Source organism: Passer domesticus, chromosome 9 (assembly GCF_036417665.1).
Source record: "Passer domesticus isolate bPasDom1 chromosome 9, bPasDom1.hap1, whole genome shotgun sequence".
NCBI classification, from domain to species: domain Eukaryota; kingdom Metazoa; phylum Chordata; class Aves; order Passeriformes; family Passeridae; genus Passer; species Passer domesticus.
Window position 1 is genome coordinate 30386370 of NC_087482.1, and position 25247 is coordinate 30411616.

Consider the following 25247-nt stretch of genomic DNA (forward strand, 5'->3'; position numbering starts at 1 on the left):
ACGCCTGTCAAGAGACTGGGTCCTAGTCCAAACTCAGCTTGTCAAACTTTGTGCAGGTCATTTCACCTCCTGCTTTTCAACTTCTCCATCTGCAAAAACAGAGTAGGGACTCTGGTCTTCTCTTTAAAGTGTTGCAATTAAATGCCTCACGTGGAATTTAGGCATTTCTATTACTATCAGAGCCAAGTGTTGGTGCCAGATGTTTATTCAGGCCTGCCAGCATCTCTGAATAGTTGTAGTGAAATTCTTTTAAGGACCCTGGTCTGAAGCACTGTCTTTATTACAATGTGGTGGCCATTTCTTGCAGCATCCACCAAATGTCAAGGGCTGTAAATTCAGGGCTGTAACATGTGCACTGATCCTTCAGGGGCAATCACTCAGCAGGAGTGGGAAACAAAGGCTGCTTTGCTATTGGAGCATCAGGATCCTGGAACAGAACTGCATTTGAAATGTGCACAACAGTTATGTCCTGTTATACCTGCAAATCCATGTGCCAGTATAAGCCAGGATTTGAGCTTATCACCCCATCTGGTCACATTTTATCTAAATGTATCTCAAAGCCAATTAAAAAAATATAATTAAATTATTTCTAGGCCAAATGGGTGATTTGGCACGTTGAGAAGTTGTATTTTTAACCTGGAGCTGTGAACTCTTCTATCTTAGGTCCTGAGATTGAGTCACTTTAGCAGAGCAGACTGAAATGTTTCATGCAGTTCCCTGAGGAAGGTGAAGCACTTCCACATGCTCAGCTGAACTTCTGATCTCTGGATGAGGTCTGTGTCAGGATATGAGGGGTCTGTCACTGCATGAAAAGTCCAGCACTCTGGGGAATGGAGATTCCTTCCACAAGGCAGAAGGAGTTTTCAACCAGCTGCTCAGCTGGGCTCAAGAGCAAAAAGCATCAAGGAGAGTTACGTCTGACACAGCTGTCAGCTGCTTTGTTTCTGGATGTGCAGAAACCTAGGCCTGTGGAAAAAAGAAAGACCAGAGCTTTAAGTGTCACTAGGGACAATGTGCCTCTACCTCCATCCTATAAAAGTAGTAATTTTCCAATGGCAATAACCCCATCAGAGCCAGTCACTCCATCAGAAATCACCTGGGTCAGATTTTCAAACACTTGCCAGGCTGTTTCAGGATATGAGAAAGATGAGATACAACCAGGGAGCCCCTATTCTGTCAAAGGCTTCAGCTGTGAAGCTGCTCTGGGTTCACTCAATATATAATGGTGCAGGGACATATTATTCAAAGGACAGAAAACCTCCAAAAATGCAAAGGCAAAAAAAGACTTACTTGCCACAAAAGTCCTTGTGAATGGCACGGAGGGTGAGCAGTAATTCTGGGTGTGCCTGTAGCCAGTGCTCCACCATATCTGGATGCCTGGGATCAACTTCCAGAAACACACTCCTGAAAAGACACATTTGGGAGCAGAATTGGAGAGATGCACACTTAGGTTGTTAAACTGGTAAAACTTAAGATCTTTCTTTCTGACTCTGACCAGTGCAGGAAATGAAAAGGTCAGTAAACACAGTGCAATCCAACAACCCTAAACCAGACCATAGCTGTCCACATAAGATGCAGATCCCAGCTGCCTCCTTCAGGGAAGAGAGTGTTGATCCTGGGGAGAATTCTCCTGGTACTCTGTGTGAGCAGCTGAAGCCTTGTATCGAGATGTATTGAGCCCCTCTGAAGCTCACTCAGAGATGCCACCAGCAAAGATTTAACTGAGAAGGCAGTTTTTATGCTGCAGGAACACTGAGCACTGGCCTGGCAGCCTGAAGTCCCTCTGTGTATAAGCAGCAAGAGACATGAAGTACAAGTCAGAACACACATTCTTCCACAGTAAATGTCTCCATAAATCAGTTATGAAAACAACACCAGCATTCAAGCCTACACAGAACTGATCAAATAACCTCAATTAGGGCACCAGGAGCAGGCCTGGGCACTGCAGGGCTATTTCCATCTCTGCCAGGCTTTATGACACTGGCTCACTCCCCATGTTCCCTCCTGTGACAAAGCAGAACCACCCCAGCTCACAGGCACAGGGAGCAATGGAGCTGGTTATGGCCTGGGACACAGCAAGAGACACTTTTAGCAGGCTAAGGACACAAGCCAAACCCCATCAAATGCTCTCCTGAGAACTCTTAAAACATGCCACAATGAATACTCCCTACAAATTCACCAGGCTAACTACAAGCAGGGTGTGGATCTCATTTCTGACCTTAAAAAACTTCCACTCCTCAATGAGGGCTTGACCTTATTAGACAAGCAAAAAGAGAAGGAAAAGAAATAGTCTTAAGAAACAATCCCACAGGACCAGTCTCTAATGCTGGGAAATTCTGGGGAGCATCTTCTGCTCTTGTGGTCATGCAAAGGAATGAATTCTGCATGCACTATGCCTCTCAATATTCCCATTCTTCTTCTCAAAACAGCAGATTTTCAACAACCTCTCTTATGGTGGCCAAATGTCAGGAATATTCAATGGGACGTGTGAATGCCCTGGCACATGAACAGTACACTCAGACTTCTGGGTATCACCATGTTGATCTCCAAAATGGATCCACGTGACAGAGAACAGGAACAATCAGTCTTGAATATTAATAATGGAGAAATTTAACATTTAAGAAACTATCCCTAACTGATCTTCATTCTCCTGGGATATTCAGCATTCTTTACTGGTACAACAAAGAAGTTTCCCCTAATGAAAGGGTGGGAGGGAAGTGGGGATATAAATCCACCATCAAAGAGTTCTCCATTGCTTCTCCTTCCATCAGCTCCTCACCTTAGAAAGCTCTCCTGCTTTCTGCACTCTCTTTCTTGGCTGCTCTCTTCCATGTTCTTTTTGTTGCTGCTTTCACCTTCAAAGATTCTCACTTCACTAATGACCAGGAAACACCACCAACAGCCAAGGAAAGGGCTCACACCACTTTATTAACCAATTTCAAGCTAATTTTGCTTACACACACAACATTTTAAAAACTATTATTGACTGGGGCAATGAGGGGACAATTGGAAACTATTTTCCCTCTGTTTTGTTTTTATGTAGGGAAGTTTGGACTTTACAGAAGTGGATGGATAAAAGACATGAAATTCAAAAGAGAGTAGTGCTTACCCAGAAACCTTCAGAAGAGAAGGAGCCAAAGCCAGGATTGTTTTGATGACTCTCATGCCATCATCTCCCCCATCCAGGGCACCAAGGTCCTCATAGCTGGAGTGTGGGAAGAAAAAGACATTTGACAGCAATTCCTGTGGCCCTTGAGAATGCATCACCCCACAAAGGAAGGGGGACCTGACACACCTGAACTCCAGTGCTCCCAGAGCAGGGGACTCACCCCTTTATGGGAAATACAGGGAGGGAGAAGGCAGCTACCACTGGGCTGAGAAATCCCACATTCAGCACAAGGAGAAAACATCCCCTGAAGAATTTCTGAAAATTAGGAGCCAACTGTAGCTGGGAGCTCACAGTTCCAACACACAGGTCTGTTCTCTCTAAGCTGGCCAGAGAGCAAGGGCATTGTACAGCAAGAGCTTGACTGATCCATGCCAAACACCAGCTCAGGCTGTGGCTAGCCCAGCAGAGCCAGCTGGGATGCACAAAGCCCAGCTGCCAGAACCTGCTCTGGTGCACATCTTGTACAGAGGTGGGGGCAGGACTTTCTTCTCACATGCATGACAATCAGTTTTGGATTGGGAACTTGCTAATTTCAAACTGTGTACTTTTTCTATTTTAACAAATCTTTAAAGCACTTCCATGTTGCTTCAGGCCTGTAAGCAGTATCAAAGCAAGCCTGCATTATTATATCCCAAATAAACACACCTATATTTTGCATGTGTATATTACATTTGCATGTTTTGTGTGCAACTGTGTGCAGTACAAGGAAGCAGACAGAAAACCTTGTTTCTAGAAACAGGAGAGGAAAAATCTCTTTGTTTGATTACCAAAGTATTTCTGCATCCAAGGAAGCCATGTCTTCATGGAAAACATATGGGGGGTTACTGACTATGACATCTATGGGGCCCCAGAGCAGCAGCTGTTTGGCAGAACCTAGAAAAGAAAAAGAATCACAAGCAGCTCTCAACCACAGCATCTTTATAAGCTCAGTGTCAAGAACCTCCCCAGGAAACTGTCTCCAGGCACATGTAAATGTGTTTGGCTCTGCTTTGTGGTCATAAAATTTTATCCTATTTCTTCCTGCAATAGCATGCCTTGCTCCCTGTCCCAGGAATGCAAGAGTGATACAAAGGAAAGCACAGGCAAAGTATCATTTTTTTCATATCAAGAGCCTGCTTAATAAAACATGTTAAAAAGCACAGGAGCTTGATGCCCTGGAACTCTGTGCCACCTGGATCTAAAGCAACAAGCACAACTCAGAGAGCCCACAAAGGCCTAAGTGGGAGCTTAGGCTGGCTGTCCAGATGAACACCCTTCCTCTCAAAGAGCTGCAGCAGGACCTCCAATGAGCTGCAGAGCCAGGGCCCCTCAGCAAAACCAACAATGGGCTGCTCTTCTGCACACCAGGAGCAGCTCCCTACACTCCTGCTGCTGCCTGGCACAGGCCAGCCCTGAATGAGACCTCATGGAATCATGTGAGTGTGGCACTGTCCTCAAGCAGCCTCCTGGCACAGGGCTTCCAGCTTTAAGAGGCAGCAGAGTGTCAAAAACAAATGTCAGAAAGGTGTGCTAATGAACCACAGCTGCTAACAGCCAAGCACTATCGACCTAACTGGACAGGCCCCACCAAATGCTAATTTTAACTGGTTTCAGCTGGCTCTGGGGAAGAAAAGCATCCTTTCCTGGTTCAACTAACCTTATTTCAGGTGAATACAGTTGGGCATTTAATCTAAGCTAAATATATGGGCTCCCTCTACCATCAGTGGAGAGACAGGCATGTGCATGTTCATCTAAAGCCTCCATGTCAGCATGGAATGAATTACACTCTTTTATATATTTGCCTCTCCCCAGCAACAGTAAAGAGCATCTGCACTCCCAGTTCAGACACAACCTTGGGACACCTAAACCCAGAACAATTCACTTTCTGGTACAATCAGGGACTTCTGTCAGCTGATCATCTGCCCTGGAAATCTCTGCAGGGAAAAGCTTCACTGGCTCACTTCTTACTGACCTTTTTCTCTGTTAACTTCAAAACTCTTTTACTGCCTGCATCCCAGAATGGTCCCTTGGCTGTCTCTCATGCCTCCCTCCACCCATCAAAGACAAAAAGGGAAAAATACAAAGGGGATTATAAGAGTGAAAAGAGTTACTGTGTGAAACATCTTGGTGGATGATGTGAATCCTTTCTTGGAGCTGCAACCTGTAAAATTCCAGATGCAAGATGCAACAACAGGAAGAAGAAAGATTAGGAGGTGTATTTGTGGTCATGAACAGTACATTCTACAAACAGATCATTAAATATTGCACCTCTTATCTGATACACATACATTCACAACTGCCAAGACCTTCCCAGCATATTCTCTCCTCCCACCACAGTGGCCTCACACCCAAGTTCTACTCCCTTTGCTGAGGGCTGTGGCCCTGAGGGCATCAGGAAAGGGAGGGATTCCTGCACTGTGTGCCCTGTGCCCAGATGGATCTGGGATTGATCCAGCAAGACTCATCTAAAAAGCAGGCAGGATCTAGGCTGGGTTCAGTCAAGCAATAGCACAGCTTATCCTGCTAGCTTCTCTCCCAAGAGCTACAGGGCACCATGCCAGGGACAAGATCACAAAGACACAATGAAAATATCCATGGAGAAATATGAAGCTCTCTGACAGGGCATTTATACTCCCTCATCCACTCTTGAGCCAAAAAGCAATGTTAATAAGCAAGACAATTTTCCCCAGAGGCCAGAGTTATAGTTTATCAAGGAGACAAAGATCTGGCCAGCCTTTATTATATCTATGAAAAATTGCAACAGAATTTGGTTTGACACTGAGGCATTAGGAAAAAACCTCTGCTCCCCATTCTGTGTAACTGGGCTAGCAGGCAAAGGGTAACAGTGAGGTGACCAGTTTTGGAAGAGCTTGTTCCTACTCAGCTCTTCAGACTCACACACAAGCTGGGGCTTGCAAGAAGTGAAGAAATGCAGCCCAGTGCAGCCAGCACCAGCAGTAGCCTCCCCAGTGCTGGCAGCAGCTTGGGAAAAGAGGGGTATGTGGGTCTCAGTTAATGAGCACCTCTTGAGACTCCATGAGAAATAGCAACAGGAATTCTTTCTGAGATGGCTCTAATTAATGCCTAGGGCCCAGCAGTTACTGAGGATGTGAATGCAATCTGGAGCTCATTTGACAAAGCCTACAGAGACTCAGAAGCATACTGGGATTCCAGCTCTGGGGTTCCCCGTGGTAGTGACAGTCCAGAACACCCTGACAGAAGAACCAGCTGAGGAAGTGGAGGCTCTAGGAAGGACAAGGACAACCTGACAGGCATCTCTCTGACTTCAGCACAAGGTGATTGAGCCAGCAGCTCTGAACATCCATCCTGCCCCAGCACAGGTGTCTGATCTGCATGGGATCCAGCAGCACCATTCCCACCAAACCAAGACTGCAGGGAGGATGCTGAGGGACACCACGCAGCACGTCAGAGGAAAAGTGCTACTTGAGTGTGCAAGCATTTCTGGAGGAGCAAGGACAGAAACAAGCACAACAATAATGACTGAGGGAGCCAGAGAGAGAAAGGCTGGGGATACACTTGTCCTTAACCTCCTAAGTGACATAAACATTCCTACTTCAGTCTGAGCTTCCTGAGGTCACAGACAGGGGTAAGAGTAGTTACCAAAAAACACTCTGAAAACCCTTGACAAGCAGCATGTGAGTACCACTGCTGTCTTTGCAAAGCACGTTCACAAGCCAAAGAAATACACTCTGGTAAACATAAGCTTTTTTTTTTTTTTTTTTCTGAATTGTTACACACTTCAGGAGCTCAACAACTAAACAGTCTCTGGTTTCCAGTGGTGATAAACATGAAACATATGTACAAGTATTGACAACTCTCAGTCTTTCTCAAGCAACAATTTACAAAAAACTGAGTAATATGTGGTCTTGTACCTATATGCATTCTCCCTGGTGAGATCCACAGCAGCCTTCTCTTTGTCCATGGCTATGACTCTGCTCTGCAACAGAAAAAAACAACAAACCCCACCAAGCAGGTGTTATAACATCAAGATTCCTGAGCAGACATGCTCTGCCAAACATGCAAGATTAAAACTGACAAGAGACTGCTCACTCTTGGCTCCTGAAAGGAGCAGCTCCTGAGGAATGCATGCAGGGCATAGCTGGGATCATGAGTGATGTGTGTAAAGCACTAAGGGACTGAAGGCTCTGCACAGCACAGCCAGCAGCCCACTACAGACAACACAGAGCCACAGTGACACCTCAGTGATCCCTCCCTGCTCCTGGCAGGGTGAGACTCAACACTCTGGCTAGTCTGGGCTGGCACAGACTGCAGGAAGGTCATGTTGTTGGATTTATCCTTCCTAGCACAGACAGGATCCCTCCTGACACTAACACAACCACTTGGACAGAGATTCTGGCATTTTCCATCTGTTATGCAGACACCTTTTACCCAGTTACTCCACTGCAGTCCTTAGGCAGATTCACTGCCTGTATTGACTGCGTGTACTTGACTGTGTGTCAGGTATTTAAAGGTTCTCCAGCATAATGGCAAGAGACAGGGCTCCACAAAGAGGTTTGTTTGACCTTCAATTCCACCTTGGGAAAACCACAAAGGCCTAACTTGGTTTTGCTATGGTTCATGTTTTGTTTTTTAAGCAGAGATTTTGATAGTATTTACACAGAGGACAGATGCTTGAAGAAACTGCTTGGCATTTGGAGATGATGGTGTGATTTGCCATCACTCCTAAGGGGATTAATTTCATGGTCCCAGGCCAGCACCCACATACATGAAGCTCACCCTTAAGGTGAAGGACACAGCTGAGACCATAAATGAAAAACTACTGCTGTTTTCTCAGTGCCTTAGTGCCAAATTCTGCCTCAAACACTAGGGAGATTACCCAGAGTGTAACTCCACTTAGCTGTCAGAGTGGCTACCACTAATTCTAATCAGTCAAGGCTCCTTATTTCCCTGGGTACAGCAGTTTGGGCTGGGAAAGGACTGTCATGAGTTACAGACATGAGACTGACACAGCTCTTTAAACTAACAAGCAAGGAAAAGAGCATGAAGCTCTTCTGCCAGCTCAGGAAATCAGAGCAATTATACTCTGAAGTCATGAAGCTCAAATAGTAACCTTCTCAGGTCACTGGGAGGAGGAAAACCCCTTCCATTAGAGGCATCAACCTCTAATTCTCACTCAGCAGGGCTTATACTTCTACAAGAGGAGGGGCTGGCCACAGCAATTCTCATTCTTGAGAAGGAACTGGCTGGTCTGCAGTTCTGAGGAGAGGGGAATATTTTCCCCTTGACCACAGGCAATGAGATCTTGGATTAATTTCTCATTTCCTTGACCAAGAGTATCTCCATAAACATGTTACACCCCACAAGACTCGGGGAAAGAAGGGCTTTGATCACCCAGATCTCAGTCCCCTCCTGTTTTTTTGACTCTGTACAGAAGCTGTGAGTTGTCACTAGGGAACAGAAGACTACAAAAACGAGGTTTGGCAGTTGTGGCAGTGAGATTTGCTTGTCTTATTGATCCCAAGTACTGACACTGCTATGGTAATCCCTTTCCTGTATCATTTAGTCTTCAGTTTCCTAGAGACCAGATCTTCTGATTCACAGCAAGGTGGTTTTTAGAGATGACTGCCCCATGAATTCAACAAACAGAGTGTGTGCCCATGCCTCAGTCCCTCCTGTCCTCAGTCCAGGTTAGTATCTTAAACCAACACCCACCAGTGCTTCAAGGTAAGGTTTTTAGTGAGCTGCAGCAGCTCAAGAATGAGCACATTCACTTCTTTCATTCTGATTATGCCTCTGCTGTTCCTGCAGACAGATGGGGAGAGGGAGCAATCCCCAAATATCCCTCCTCTACCTACTAGGAACTTACAGAGCCTGTCAGAGACCTGAGCTGCCAAAGTTCCTTCAGAGAAGTTTGTGACACCTCAATGAAGATGAGCAGAGTGGGACTGTCCTCTAACACAGGCATCTATTGCACCAGGAGCACTGAAGAGAACTCACCTGTGGCAGTTTAGAGAGCAGACTCAGAGCAATTGCTCCAGAGCCACAGCCAATTTCCAGGATCACAGGATGAGGAACAGGAATTGGGACACAGAGGGCTGAATTCTCACATTTCTGAAATTCTTCCTCCACAACTAAAGACACAAGGTCCTAAGAAAACAAACAAACAAAATTACTAAGGCAGCTGTTATGACTCACACCTTTGTGATCTGAAGACTGAAGTTTAAATTTCTTGACTCTGTACCCAATGCAGTGTATTTTTGTTGCTAATTTTAAAAACACAGATGGTAGTACTGGAACTGACATGCCAGAAGTCACTTCAGCTCCATCTGCCCCACAGGGTGCTTTGATTAGTGACCAAATCCTCAGGATACAATCTCCCACAGATCCTCTGAAATCTTCTAGCACTGTTGGGAAAAACAATAACCAGACAGCTGCAGCACATTATCTTCTGCAACACCATTTACTCCAAAACTTTGGCTTTCAGAATTTGTAAGCTTCTGAAACTCAAGATTTCTACACAGTCTCAGTACAGTAGGTGACCAGGAGGCAGTTGCACAGCTCTGATAGCATCTAAACCAGTAATCCAACCTGCAGATGAAAAGTCAAGGCAATGAGTTACTAAATTATCCAAATGAGCAGCTCCCTGCATGGATTTCAGATTGTGGACTCTTATTACATTTTGTTGCTATGAAGTCACATGGCAAAGATTTTAATCCATGCTCCTGGATCTAATGCAGTTCTGCCATTTTTGCTTCCTCCCCCACATCAATCTTTTCTTTTATAAATCCCTTTGCCATGTTACATAAAATCCAATACAGCAGGACAGGTCTCAAAGATTTGTGAAAATGAGATAAAAGAGGAAGCACACATGTGCCTCCCTGACTGCAGCATGAACTTCCTTTGTTATTCCCTGGAGAAAACTGTAAGATGGAAACCTTATGAACAATTTGAGTGCATCAACAGCTCAGCAGGTGCTCTCAGTTCCCTCGCATCCTTGTGCTTTCAGGGCACAACAGCACACACAAGCCTTCTGCCCTAGGTGTTCCCTAGGATTCTCTACTTGTGAGGGCTGCTCTTGGATCTCTCCTGTAAATCCAGAAAGTTTAACAAAATTTACAAAAAACAACTGGCATAAGCTGGAGTATTTAAAAGGAACAAGTCCTGGCAGGCAGGTCAGCTTCTCTTTACTTTACAATGGCTTTTGTCAGGAGCCTGAACTGGACAGGCTTGTGCATAAGGGCAGAAGCCTCTCATTGCATCTCTCACCCTTACTGGGGTGCAGAAAAAGAGATGCCTTGTGCAAAGCTGCAGTACCTCTGAAGAGATTCACAGCTCCTGGTCATCCTTCACGACAGGCCACTCCACACGTGCAAAGTGGGAAGGGAGAAGCAAACAGGGACAAAAATGAAGCATTCAGGTAGATGAGCTTTGATGAACCATCCCTGGAGCAGGCAAGTTTGGGGACTGATCTCTAAATATACTCAGCCAGGGATGAGGAGCCACATCACAGTGCCCTGGCCTGGTCACCATGTCATTACTGGCATTGCCCTCACATGGGAGTTTTTCTAACAGCCTCCAAAATCACAAATTCCTCACTGCTGCTCTGGGATTCCTTTCCTAGACAATTATGGATGAAAACAGTCTCACAGGCTCCCAACCTGGAGGAAACTATTACAGGGCTCAGACAGCAAAAGGGAAAAATAAACACCTGATCTACCCATTTCTTTGTGAGAAGTGGCTTTGGCCATTCAAACAGCTCCAGATGAATCAGCCTGAAAACACTCAGGCACTGCAGACAGCCAGAGACTGCAGCCACAGCTTGCTCTGGTGGAGCAGGTGAGGTGCTGAGGATTCCAAGACCACAGAAGAAAAGGCACACAAAAAATTCTGCTTGGCTATTAAATCACTTTTTTAAATACCAGCCATTTCTGGACACTTACAAACATTTCCTGGAAATCTCCACAGAAACTCAGAACCATCTGTTCCCAGAGCAGCACAAGTTACTGATTACAAATGTCCAAATATGACTTCCATACACTAGAACTATTCTAACCATTTATTAACTTCCTTAAGGTTTCTCATTAGTAATTTCAACCTTGATGGGTTTGAAAGGAATGCCTACATTACACATTCCACAGTGAAAGCATTTTAGTGTGCTTGCCAAAGCTCCCATTTAAACATGACTGATTTCAGTTTTTACCACATAGAATATAAATAAAATGGGATGTTGATATTACTTAGGCTTTGTATCCTGCTTTCTGACAGCCTTACCTCATTGTCTTGGTTATTTCATTTCAATTCTTACTGAGGCAAAGGCTGGTTTTCTCATAATACACATTTACCATAATAGTGCAAAAGTAAAAGGCATAACAAATAATGGCACTACCTAAAGGAATGGCACCATTTTCCAGACATTAGTACCTCACTACAATAAAAGGTTGAGTAATTATTTTCAACCTGATTGACCAGCAAAGAAGAAGATGTATTCTAACTGGCAAATAATCAGGAAAATCCAGCAACCATGACACAGAGTATGTCCAATCATCCTACTCCCACTGCCACTAGGTTTCAGGAATGATTAAATTATCAAAAAAATGTTTTGAAACCATATTCATCAGATTCTTCTCAGTATTTTTCATCTTCTAGCAAATGATCCAGCCAAAATCTGCACTTCTCCAATCACACCATCACCTCCAAAATATCACCCACCACTGGAAATTGATAAATTACAGCACTTTGCAGAACACAGCAGAGCCCCTTTCAAATCTCATCTTGGGAGACAAAGTATTTCTGTCTCTCATACAGAGACAACAAAACAGACAAGTCAGACATTCCCAGCCTTTGCACAAGAATCCAACTGGAACCACAGCGAGGGAAAAACAACAAAGAGGCTGATGGTGCTAAAAAGAGGTGCTGGCACAGAGAAACTGAGACTGGGACAACAGCAACTGGCCACAGGTCTTTACTGAGCAGGATACCCCATGTCTTCTCAGACTGAACAGGTTCAGAGCACAAATGCCTGCTAATGTAATGCCAGCATCACCAAAAGCCATTTTAACCATCAATTTGATCACCAGCTTTGAAGGCTGAGATATGAAATTACAGAAATTCCACTGGGAAAAAAAAGAAAACACTTTGTGACCCAATTCCATATTTGCTCACAGCATGCCAATCACTGGATAGAATGAACTCTCAATTGTGGAGTCATTAACATTCAAATTATTGCTTACAGTATGAGTCATTATTGTCAGTTACAACCCAATCTACAACAAAAAAGTTCTGCTAACCAGTACTACAGGTACTGGCAGAACTACTTTCATCCTAGAGCCTGGGATACAGACACGTGGGTATCAGTGTGATAACTGTGTCAGAATGGGGAAATGGAACATTTTGAAGAATTTTTCTGCTCTAGTCTTTGCAAGAAGCTCCTTCCTGCAGCAAAAGTCAGTTTTGGAAGGAGTGAAGGGACTGAATGGCAAACAGACAGAAGCAGAAAGAATATAAATTCCTCTGCCTGCTTTTGCTAGCAATGGCAGCAAGGTGAAAGGGAAGGAAGGCCCCCTACGTGGTTTGGGGAGCCCCATGATGGAGCTGGTGACACCTGCATGCAGGGACAGACTGCACATTTCATTCCATAGATAGGTGAGCAGAGGTGTTGAAACAGCCAGGAGGAAGAGACAGAAGTCACATGGAAAAGTGGATTCAGTAGCCTGGCATGGGGACTGCACTGGATAATCTGCAGAGGTTCCTTCCAACCCCAGCTGTTCTGTATTCTGTGGTTACCCTGTCCTTACATGTACAGGGGACACAAATATTTGCTTCACATGCTACCTAACTTCCAGCACTCAAGAGGCCCTTGGGTTTTTGTCTCTTAGCCAAACCACTTACAGGCTGTTCTCACCTTGTGATTCTAGGAAATCTTGCTTCACTCCAGATTCACCCTAAGTTCACACTGTCCTTTATTTGGGCTCCACCCCCCAACTTCTCTTTGAGTGCAACAAATGCAAAACTTTGCGAACACCTCCAGCTTCCCCTGAGCCTCTGCCTCACCCTTCCACCCACAAGTGTGGTTCCCCAGGGACCCCCAGCACCCTCTCTGCTCTCACAAGCTCTTGGTGTCACCTCTGCCCTGTGGCCAGGGCTCTGGTTCACTGCATTTCTTGGAACTGCAGCTGCACAAAGCAGTGAGAGGCCAGGGGCTGCCAGCACCCAACCCACAGAGGCTGCACAGCTGCAGCCCAGGCAGAACCAGCACAGGCTCAGCTGGGTTCCAGCCCGAGACAGTTGGGAGAAGGCAGCAGAGGTTCCTGGCTGCAGAGCTGAGGGGTTCCTCTGCTACAGCCCAGCACCCAGGAGTGACCCATCCTGTGTTTCTGCCATCAAAAAGGACACACTAAGTAAACAAAACAAGAGGAAGTGAGGAACGGGAAAGGCAAGGGTGGAAGTCACAAACTACTACTGCATTCCCTACAAGCACCCTTCTTCCATGCTCCAGGGGAAAGCAGGGAAGACAAGGCTGCAGGGGTAAGAGCCAGGGTGGCAGGAAACTCTAAATTCCCAGGTCACTCAACTGAAGGAAGAAAGCAAAAAAACCCAGAAAAACCCTGGTAACCTTCTCTCTGCTCTCGCTCACTTCCTGGGAATGTTTCACTTATTTGTGCGCTTTCCAGAAACTTCTATTCTCAGAATCCAGGACTTTCCATAGAACCTGATCTGATATTAACCCAATCACTTCTCCCATCTTATTTGCCCACTTGGCTCCCAATCAGCACATGACAAACACCAGGAAGCCAAGGTGGAAAGCCAACTCCATGGCAATGGCCCTAGAAAATCCCTCTCAGTATCCCACTTCCAAAACCAGGCCATCAAACCAGCCCACTGCTTCATGGGCAGGCAGGGCTTTTGTCCTGGGCTCTTCTGCCTGGCACTATGGTAGGAAAGAGAAAAATCACAGAATATCCTGAGCTGGAAGGGACCCACATGGATCACTGAGTCCAGCTCTGAAGTGAATGGCCCACGTGGGGATCTAACCCACAGAACTCCCACTATAAAGGGACAGGAATCAAAGCACCTGAGTAACTCCAGAGGAGCCACTGACCCTCAAAGAAACGTGGCTTTAGGCATCAGCAATGCCAGAGAAGCACGTCAAAGCACACCTAGTACTGAGGGAGCGGGGTGGCTTTGGTCACACAGCAGCTGCTCCTGATGTCAGGGCACATGCCACGTGCTGCTTCATCTGTTGGAGCAGAGGCTGTGACAGCACCCAGGGATGACCTGACCAACAGGCAGCAACCCATATGTGCTCGTGCCCAAGAGAAATGACCACAGCTGTCACATCTAAATTTAGCCATGCCTGAAGGGCAAGAGTGGATCCAAGTTGCTGTACACTGGTTTTACCTCAGGTGTCCAGCACAGAGCTCCAGCCTGGCACACCCCTCCAGAAGAAAGGAATCTTCTTTCTCTGCAGATACAGGTATTGATCACTGCCAGACACAGCATCTGGACAGATGCACTATTCTAGTTTGCTAATCCCTAGCTCTAGTTACTTGGATGTTTGAAAAGAGCTTGGGGAGGAAAAGGATTTCCACCCCCTCATGTGGGAATCTCCTTGAGTCCCATCTGTCACAGCCATTTTAAAGCTTGTTTTTCTCCAGTTCTAGTCCTACATCCTGCTTTCACTGCTGATGAGCTACAGGACTCAGTGGAAACGCATGGAAACAGGAGGCTCTTTCAATCACAACAGGGAGATTAAAACCCCCCAAAAATACAGGCATTAACAACAGAGAGATCTGTGAGAACAAATTAGAAAAGTCTATATAAGTTAACCTGGGGTACAGGTTTGTGCATGACTTAAAAGAACAGCTGCTGCTTTTCCTGCCTTCAGCACAAATTTTAGCTTTAAATTTCCATTTTTTGTCTGTCCTGAAAATGACCAGCTTGGAAGCAATTCTGTGCACTAGCAGACTCTTGTTTTCTTGCATAGGAAGCCAGCAGAAACTACCACCACAGCTCATCTTGGCCAGTGAGCCAGGAACAATCCTGTTTCTTCCATAATTTCCTTTTGAACAAGAAGAAATCCGTCCGGGGAAAACATTCTGTCCTGATTTTCAAGTGGCCAGCAACAGACTCTTGCTACGGTGTTTCAGCATTTAATTACACTCTCTGCTGAGATGTGCACCTTTTCTTCTGCCTGCATTTATAGTGCTTATTATACACTTGTCTGTGAGACCAGAGAGACTTCAGTTTTCAAATTTCTGCTGTCTGTGCCAGATAATTTACCCCTAAGCTTGTCTTTGATGAGCTAGACGGTCTTCAACAACAAGGCAGACTTTTTCAACCTATTAATCCACAGTGTTTTTCCTCTAAATCTAATTTTCCACTTCTTCCTCAAGCAGTCAGTAACATAACTGGACATAATAGTTCTGCAGCTATTCCACTACTGCAATACTCATTATTTAATGCTGCTGTGTGCAGCACTCCCCTGTCCCCATGCAAGGATCCCCTCAGCCCCCTGGGCAGCAAAAAGTGGGTGCTCCTGGTCAGCCAATATCCCTAAGACATGGCAATCCCAAAATCTTCTCCCAGCCCTTCTGGCAGCACGAGGGCCTCAGCCACAAGGCACAGGCTGCTCTATTTCTCTCTCTCTCTCTAGATGATCCTATTAAACACTTGTGCCTAGCTCAAAGGGCAATTCCAATTGCTCTGCAGCAACAACAGGCTCCCTTCGTGATTTCCATTCCCCAGCCTCTGTGCCACAGCACACATGCAGAAAATATTTTTCTCCTCCAACCCATGGGTGAAGTATTGCCTATCATACAGGCAAAATCTGATCTGTGAGGCCACAACAGCAACGCTCCATCTTTAGCACATTTGCTTACAGCTCTGTTTTGACAGATAGCAGATAATTTTTCATTTATTAAATAATGCTCCACTGTATTTATGTTTAATATGCCTTATACAAGTCTATACATATTTAAAGAAAGGACCTTTAGCTATGTCAAGACAGGGCACTGTTAGCCTTTTCACTTCCCAGACTGGGAAGCCCATTACACAGAAAGGGGATGCAGCCTTCCCTTGAAGAGACAATTGCTCAGGGGCAAAACTATGAAAAAAAGCCAATCTCCTGACTTTTGATTAATGGTTGTACTCACTAGGCCGGGTGACCTTCAAACCTTTCCAAGAAGTATCCATCTGTGGCAAAGAAATTAGGGAAATGAAAGGACATTTATGCATCAAAGGCTTCCTTTCAGCACTGATTGGAACAGAAAATGTGTCACTGCTTTGACATAAAACACTGGAGAGAGAAAGGGCACACCTTGCCATCTCTTTATCTGTGTATACAGGTCAGAAAAGGAAAATTCTCCCTTCTCTGTGCACTGGACCTTCTTGAAAGTTTAATGATTATGTTTGTCTAGAAGTTAAATTTCATGAAAGGTTTCTCTGTGCCAATGTTTGACCCAAGTGCTTTCACAGACCACCCCACACAATGAATGCCATTCCACAGGCAGGTGCAAGTAAACAGCATTGGCTTCAGCTTTCAAGCGTGTTATCATGGGAAAGAAACAACCTATTTTGGGAAACAAGCAAAAGAGCTTAAAAATCACAGGTGGAAATACGAATAGACAGAGACATAACTAAAAACTACAAATACTGTAGTGAATTATTTAAGTGTTATACGGTAAAAACAAAAGGTTTTCCTTAAACAAGCAGGCAGCACCAGAAGCAAAGAATACACTTTTCCAACCTACAATGCAAGATTTGCTGTCACATGACGCTAGGGAGGTTAGACATAGACAGACTCCAAAGAGGATTAAACAAATAATCAGTGGGGGACAGATCCATTAGCAATTAGGAAGCAGGATGGCCCCAAATCCAGCTTTGGCTAAGAACAGTCTTAAAGTGCAGACTGTCAGGAGGAGAAGGGACCCTTCCACACCCACCTTTTCCCTTGTCATTTTGCTCCCACCATCTGCTACAGGAGCCCGGATCAATGTGTGCGAGGCACAAACGATGGCCATTTTTGTTTCCAGAGAACAATTAATCCTTCCCAGAGCCATCAGCAATGCCGGGATAACGGAGGGGAACTCGGCGAGCGTGAGCCTGGAGCGCCCTCTGGGGGTACAGGCGGGTGTGCCGCGCATCCCCCCTCCCTCGGGGAGGCCTGGACCACGGCAAAACTGTCCCTAAGGAAGGCGTGGGGAGGATCAGAGAGCCTGCAGCCACCCGGGCAAAACAGGAACGACATCTCCACGGCTGGTCGAATACTCCTCCTCTTTGTTCTATTGCTCCCAAAGCAAAGCCTTCTAAAATTTTTGAATGTAAAAAAAAATACTTGCTTTGGGAAAATGTCTTTCTTCTCCACGAATAATGAGGGAGCAGTGTTGAGACAGGGATGCCTTGACATTACAATAATCACAATAAGAAAGATAATTCATTGTGTACACGCCATAACTTTGGTCCAAACATTCCCCAGTGTAGAAGCCTGGCTCTGGTGCCACAGGAGGAAAGCTGGGAGCATGCTGAGTTCCAAGGGCCCTCACAAGCCCACCCAGCACTCACAGCAGCCAGGACAAAGCTTTCCTCCCAGCAGGCCAGAGCTGGATGAGGACCTGCTCTTTTCCTGCTTTTGGCTGCCTGTCCCCTTCCCAGGCAGATTCCCATGGAACAGAAGAACAAAGCCACATGTGCTGCACAAATATTCCCAGAGGGAGCGAACAGGAGAGGGCTCAGCTACCAGAGAAGGAAAGAGATGCCATGGGGGCAAATCTCACACGGGACAGAACGAAGCAGACACGGGAGACTCTCTCTCTGCATGTGTCTCTGTCCCCAGGCCTGAAACAATGCTCGTGGTTTGGGTCATGCTGTGATTAATTTCATGCCATTACCAAGGCCCTGGGAGCAAGAGTCATAACCCTTCTGTTGCAACCAGAAACAACATGTGTGTCATAAACATGGCTCCCCTTCTCCTCAGACTCAATCCAACACACAGGAGCACCTGTAGAAGCTACATACAGAAAATTAGGAAGAAACTTTTGAAGCTGCCTGTGTATCTGCACTGAGTCAGTTTAGGGAGTCACATTTTCCCAGCCAAAAATAAGACACGTGGCTTGTGTGTGCAGTCACAGATAAATTTGAACCTGGGATAACAATTAACTGCTTCCTAAAGAACAAGGATTATTTACAGAAATTATCTGGTGAAAAGTTTCATCACTACTGCTTTTAAGAACACTGCAGACAAATTCTAAAAAAAGGAAAGCAACAGATGCAATGGCAATGAACTTTAACATTGCTGAAAGCAGGTATTTCCACTGCAGTTTTCAAATCCAGTGAAGGCTGAAAAAAAATTACTCTGATGAAACAAAACATAGACAAAGACCAACCCAAACACATGACACAAAGTCAGAGATCACCAGATTCCTTCCAGCAGAAGGAAAGGACATGGACACCACTTTATGCACATATTACACACAGGACACAGCTCCTGGAAGGAGCACCAGTCTACAGCCATGTCCTGCCAGGTGCTGCCAACAGCTGGATTTTGTCCCTGTGGCTCTCCTGTCACAGGAACCTCCCCAGCACATCACAAGCAAACTCTCCATTGCCCACAGAGCTCCATTCCTGAATCACTATCATAAACTTCTGGTCTTTGTAATAAATGTGCTAAAAATGTGCCTTCGTAATAAGTTAAGTGACACAACAAATAAAGTTTTGCCAGAGACAAGTCTGGGTTAAGCTGTTTACACTCCATTTTTGCACCAGGGTATGTTAAGTGGTTTCAAACACAGCACTGCACTCGTTTGGGCCAGCAGAGATGCTGTTACAAAAATCAGGCATCTGGGCTCAATTAACAACATTCTCAAGCATTGGCCAGCCCAGCTTCCACTGCAGACAATAGGCCTTTGTTTTGAGCCTGGCACTGCATGGGGTGAAGAACCAGAGCACAGCTCCAGAGGAAGTCTCACCAGCAGATATTTTGACTTGCAGAACATGCAAGTCTTCCCTAATTTCAATGCTGCCATTGCATCCATGAACTAATTGGGATTTGAAGGTTGGAAAAAGTCTCTTGGATCATCCAGAGAAGAAATACTGTTGACAATAACAAAGGCAACCATCGCTGGCTCCAACTGGCAAAATTATTCCTTGGAGCTCCATCTCCAAACTCAATCACTACAGAGTGACCAACCCAGACCAGGCAGAGAGCTCCCAACTTTTCTGGACACAAGTGTCAGCACTATGATTTAGGGCCCAGCAGATTCTCCATGAGGTGCTGCTCATGCCCCACACCAAACCAAGACTCTGGTTCTAAATATTCTTCCTCTCTCTGACTTGAGAGGGTGTCTATGGTGTAGCTGTGCTGATTCCCACTAAATGCTCTGGAATCCCCTCACAGATGTCAGTAGCACCCTTTTCTTCAAAGGGCGTAACAGAAGCACAGGTTGTCTTTGTCCTTCAATTTCTGATTAACTTTTGCACATTATAACAGGCAAATAATTGAAGAAATCGCTACTAGACTAAAACAGGTTTAAGTTTCTGGGACTCAGACAAGGTGAGAAGACCACTTAATCTCCTAAAGTTAACACAGGCTCCAAAAGAAACAAATTCTCAGAAGGTTAAAAAAACCCCCAAACTAATCCAAAACAAACCCAAACAAAAACCCACCTTGCAAATCCTAAGCTTTCCTGAGGACTAGTAAAGAAAAGGTTTCCTTGCTAGCACGGCCCATGTGATGAAAGTGAAAGCTAGACTATTGTCAGGACAATTGTCACCATCTAGATCTTAAGCTCTTCCATAGCAGTAGGAAAGCTGAGGAACACAGAGTTTTAACTTGGTCATGTATGGCTCTCCTTTGCATTGTTATGACTGACAGTCGTATTTAATTCCAGCCCAGGTCAGAACTTACCTTTCAGTCTCCTGTATTTGTCCAGAAACCACCATGGAGCCACGAGACAGATGGCAGGTGCCACTTCCTACCAGGGAGCACATGGGTACTCAGGCTCTCTGGACTGCATTACTGTTTTCCTACTACTGCAGGGTTCTGCTGGCAACCTCTGGACAATGTTTAGAGTCCTGCATGCACTAAGCCACTGGGATATAGCAGCTGATGTTTTGAACTTCTCAGGAGTCCTTACTATAGCAGAACTAAGGAAAGCAAAGCCACATCCTTCCATCAATGGCAATTAATTTCTGTGTAATTAAGGGATACATCAGCTTGCAACATCCCTTCCTCTGAGGCAGGAGGCAAAGGTTACTAGCATCAGTTCCAGATCACAAGCTTTGAACGACCCCCATTCTAAAAGAAGTGGAGTAATCTGACTCCATCACTGCAGCCTCACAACATGCAGAATGCCTTCACAGCAACACCCTGATTGTACCGTGTCATGTAACTCACACACCCAAGCCTGCCCCCACCACATTCCCCACATTCATACCTCTGTTTCAGGCCTTGGAATAAATACTGGGGGTCTCATCTTCAGGGTCAGCTCCTGGAAGTCCCACTCTCCAAGCACGTACTGCACTGGCATTCTGCAGGAGGCAAAGGGAGCGTGAAGGCTTTGGGAGCACGCTGGGTGACACTCTTATGTCACGTTTTCCTCACTGCTCACCACAGCCCCTGCCGAGGGCCAGAAGCTGCATGAGCCATGTGCACACTGAGGGAGCAGGGGGAGCCCCCTTCCCACAGCCCAGCTTGTCATCAAGCACTGGAAGTGGGAACTACAGGTCACTCAGCCTCACCTTGACACCGGGGAAAGTGATGGAACAGAGTTCTCGGGGATGTGTCCAAACATGCCAAGTGCAGGAAGGTGACTGAGACTGGTCAGCATGGATTTACAAAGGGGGAACCACTCCTGAATGAGCTGATGGTCACCCATGACACAATGACCAGTCTGGTGCATCAAAACCACATCTTGACTTTCTCTAGGGTTCTGACACTGTCTCCCATAACATCCTCATATACAAACTGATGCAGTACAGACTGGGTAAATGAGGTGGGCTGGAAACTGACTGAACAGTCAGGCCTGGAAGGCTGATTTCAGCAGCACAAGGCTCAACTGAAGGCTGATTCCTAGTGGAGTACCCCAGGATCAATATCCCATAACACCTTACTGGTCTGGGTGAAGGGACAGAGCACTCTTGGCAAGCCTGCAGTGAATTAATTGAGAGAAGTAGCTAACAGACCAGACGGGTGTGCAAATTTTCAGAGCCCTCTGGAGAAATGGGCTGACAGAAATCTCAAAAAATCAGCAAGGAGTAATATGAAATCATACAAACTGGGGAGGAATAACCCCATGCACCAGTACAGGCTGGGGCCTGACCAACTGGACAAGTGGCCTTGCAGGTGGACAAGTTGTGCCCCTCATTTGAATCACCATGAGAGACCATGACAGCACAGTTGACATCTGAGTTGCCTTCACTCCCTGCTGCTTTTAGGCTAAAGGAAAGCCCTCCAAAGGAACAGGGACAAGGTGCTCCTACCTTTGTAGCCGCTTGTGGCTCAGCTGCTGGATTTGCTCCTGCTGCAGTGCTGTAAGTGGAGTGTGGAGGCTTTTTGAATCCAGACTCTGAAACTGAAAACAAAGTCACTTTAAAACCTGCCCAACTGTGTCACTGCAGTCCCTCTGCCACAGGCATCCTCCAGGGTGACACAGGATGCTGACAAACACAATTGCCTGGGCCTCCTAGAAACCAGCTGGAGAGCCATCAGAAGAATTTATCTGCATGTTTAGAAACAAACCTTTACAACTGTTCTTCTGCTACTTTTTGGGTTTCACAAGAACAATTAAAATTAAGAACAGGCAAGTCAGGGTAGATGTTTATGTTGCACTTCAGTGTCTGCAAAAGAGATCTTTTAAGAGACCCCCTCAGTGTTCTACTGGTAATAATAAACTACCCTTCACCCCCTCTGCCATCTAAGGCAGGATAAGTTGTTCTACTCCCTCTAAATGAGATAAAAAGGTAAGATTCCACCAAAATGAAGAAGTGAGAAGTACACACAGACCTTATTCTTTTCCTATTACTTAACTGTTTTTGCTCCCAGGACAAATGACACAATATATTGACTGGATTCTTGTGCTTCAGGGATCCCATTTGTCTCGAACACCTTCTGCCAATAGTTGGCCACATCAGTGGCAGTCACGAGCCCAGGTCCTGCACTGCAGCTCTGCCTCAGAAACAACTGCTTTGCACTGAGCACAGCACCTTTACTTGGAGTACCTTGCCCTGGCACACACTGAGGTGGGAGGCTCAACAACTTCCTGAGCAGTGGCTGGGTGAGGCATCTCATTGTGGCGAAGTTTCTGAAGTTTCTGGCTTCCACACCCGCTCCTTGTTGCCACCTACTGATCTGTCAGTGCTGAGCTTCACCTGGAGCTGCCACAGGTCACTGGCTAAGCACCAGCTGACCACAGCCAGTGGGTTCTCCACAGGACAGCATTTGCAGCTCTTCTAGGCTAGAAAACAAGGCAAGAGAAGGGCGTGAGTTCCTCGGGCTACTAAATGACAGGTTCCCCTCTGACAGAATGCAGACTGCTTGCCCTAATCCCAGCCCACAAGCACAAAACCAATTACTCACACCATACCAGTAACAAAGGACTACCCCAAAAAAGACTCACGTGACAGCCAACCAGCTAAGCCCTGCACCTGCTTCTTCCCAGAGCTGCCCCTCCCAGAGGGCAGAGGCCAGTCTGTGCCCATGGCAGGGCAAAGCCAGCTGCCCACACACAGGCACAGCTCTCCTGCCTGTCCTGGGTCCCAGAAAGCCACTGACACACCAACCTTCAGCTCCAGTCCTTGGCTCTCCACCCCACGGTGGGCCACCCTGGTTTCCCTGTAGGAAGACCTTCAGTCTCTCCTAGATTATTTCTTTTATTCCTCTCTCTGTTCATAAAGCACAAGTCAGAGGTTGGCAGGGATGCTCACAGAAGACCTGGACTTCATGGATCAAGGGTGTTTCACTCAGTTTCCATCCCCAGAGGGCAAACAGGGGGCACAGAGCCAGAGCTGAACTGCTACGAGCAGAGGAAGAAGAAAACCTCACAACATAATAGAGGGAAGAGAAACACTTGAAAGATGGAAAGGCCAGAAAGGGCAAACCCTACTAGAGGGAAGTCGGTCTCTTAAAGAAGAGAAGAGGCAGAGCCAGACAGAGAGGGAATAAAAACAAACAAGATGACTGCAGGAGACAAAGGAAATGAAACCTTACAAAACAGCTGCTGCATATCACACTTGGAACTGTTTGAGACAAACAGAACAACAACCACATTTTCCTGCTGTGATCCATGAGAAATGAGGGCTCCTCTCTTTTCTGACTCACAGTCCCTGGAGCCACTATGGGTTTCCCTGAGCACTCACTGCCATTCCTCTATTGATGGCTGCTTTTCAACACTGTCTCAGAGAGGCCACAACCTCCTCTACTCCAATTTCTCCCAAAAATCACCACACAAACAACTACTGAGCAGCTGGCAGCTGCCCCCTAGGAATGCTGCTGCAGGGAGAGCTGGGGAGACCAGCTTGGCTCCAGCCTGGCAGATGCTGGCACCACAGCCCTGCTCCTGCTGCACAGGGAAACCCTAGAACAGTCAGACCTCCACTGCCCTCCTCTGTAAAATCAAACACAGCCCAGGGAAGCAGCAGAAGGAGTACCCTGCAGCAAAGATCTCCAAATTGTCTTACCTGTAACCTCCTGGCAAAGGGGTGGATGCTCTAAGAGCCCAAGGATCCCATTTTTACCATCTGTGTTGCCCTCAGCAGAGAGACAAACAGCCCCCATGAAAACTTGCCTTTATGCAAAGTCTCTCAGCTACAGTATCTATTTAGGAAGCTTCCCACTCCAAGGCCCTGTTTACTGTTACAAGAAAAACACTAAAAGAATAAAACATTAACACCATTAGCGTTCTAAGGGAGGCAGAGAAGACTTTAATTGGCCACGGCTGAAACAATTTGCACAGAAACACAGAACTGCTGGGGTTAGAAGGGACCTTTGGAGATCATCCAGTCCAACTTCCCAACCAAGGAAGGTGACACAGGAACGTGGCCAGGTGGGGTTAGCATATTCCAGAGAGGGAGACTCCATGAGCCCCCTGAGCAGCCTATTGCAGTGCCCTGCCACCCTCAGCGTAGAGCAGCTCTTCCTAATGTTGAGGCAAAACTTCTTGTGCTTTACTTTATGGCCATTACTCCTCATCCTGTTGCTGAGCATCGCTCTCTTGACAACCTCCTTTGAGCTATTTATATGCATTAATGAGATCCTCGCTCACTTTTCCCTGGACTAAGCAGGTCCAGTTCCTGCAGTCTCTGCTCATAAGACACCTACACCAGACCCTCCATCGTCTTTGTTGCCCTCTGCTGGACCCTCTCCAGCAGCTCCTCATCTTGTCTCCCTTCATAAAGCAGACCAGCTACGTATGTGAAGTCCCTACACGCTACTTCTTGGTACAAACACCTGTCTGCACACAGGGGGGAAGCAGATTTCCCTTTCCCCTCTGCAGTTCCGTGGTTCGGTCCTTTCAGCTCCTGTGTCCCCACACGTGCACAGGCGGCTGCGGAAAGGCCCGGCCACTCGCCCTCTCGGCCCTGCCCCACTCACAGGCTTGAGCAAGGGCTGCAGCTCGCCCTGTGCAAGTCCCGCTCCAGCTGCTGTCAGTGTCCGGCTGGGCCAGCGCCGCACAGCCCCGCGGCCGCATGGGCACCGCAGCCCGGAGCCGTGGGAGCAGCGCCGGGACCGGAGGCGGCTCCTCCTCCAGGCTCAGCTCTCCCTGCACATGCAGCACACGAGCACGGCCGGGGCTCCCCTCGCCTGAGGGGCGAGAGCGGGCCCGGGGCTGCTCTGAGGCGAGCGCACACACAGCGACGCCTCACCTCACGGCTCCCAGCGCGGCCGGGGGCACGGCCCGCTCCCTCGGGGACGGGAGCCCAACCAGCTCCCAGTGGGGCTGGGGGCACAGCCGGCTGCCTCGGGGACCGGGCCGCGGGCAGCAGCCCCCCGTCCCGCGGCAGGGTCGCGAAGGGCCAGCCGCGCACGGAGCCGCTCCCGAGCGCACCGGCGGCCCGCCGCCGCGCGCATGAGTGACAACCTCATAGACCAATCGCGAACCGAGCCTCGCGGGCGCCGACCAATGGC

The 25247-nt window shown here is 46.9% G+C and overlaps 1 protein-coding gene across 1 annotated transcript; it reads right to left on the reverse strand.

Moving 5' to 3' along the window:
* Window positions 1-189: 189 nt before the first annotated feature.
* On the reverse strand, window positions 190-25146 carry HEMK1 (HemK methyltransferase family member 1). The gene is made up of 11 exons (XM_064432357.1): window positions 24986-25146; window positions 22152-22578; window positions 21605-21696; window positions 20560-20653; window positions 9128-9277; window positions 7042-7106; window positions 5260-5309; window positions 3937-4042; window positions 3110-3205; window positions 1291-1404; window positions 190-966 (listed from the first exon to the last, which is right to left on the reverse strand). Exons 2-11 carry the CDS (start codon window positions 22410-22412, stop codon window positions 930-932), a joined length of 1065 nt encoding a protein of 354 aa, XP_064288427.1. The 5' UTR covers window positions 22413-22578; window positions 24986-25146; the 3' UTR covers window positions 190-929.
* Between the last annotated feature and the right edge of the window lie 101 nt (window positions 25147-25247).

Coding starts and splice junctions, on each gene's coding strand:
- HEMK1 (XM_064432357.1), bottom strand. CDS start 22,412: ATGAGATGCCTCACCCAGCCACTGCTCAGGAAGTTGTTGAGCCTCCCA. Junction 9,278..20,559: donor TTCCAAGGCCTGAAACAGAG/GTATGAATGTGG, acceptor TTGTTTTCTTAG/GACCTTGTGTCTTTAGTTGT. Junction 1,405..3,109: donor TCTCTTCTGAAGGTTTCTGG/GTAAGCACTACT, acceptor GTGTCTTTTCAG/GAGTGTGTTTCTGGAAGTTG.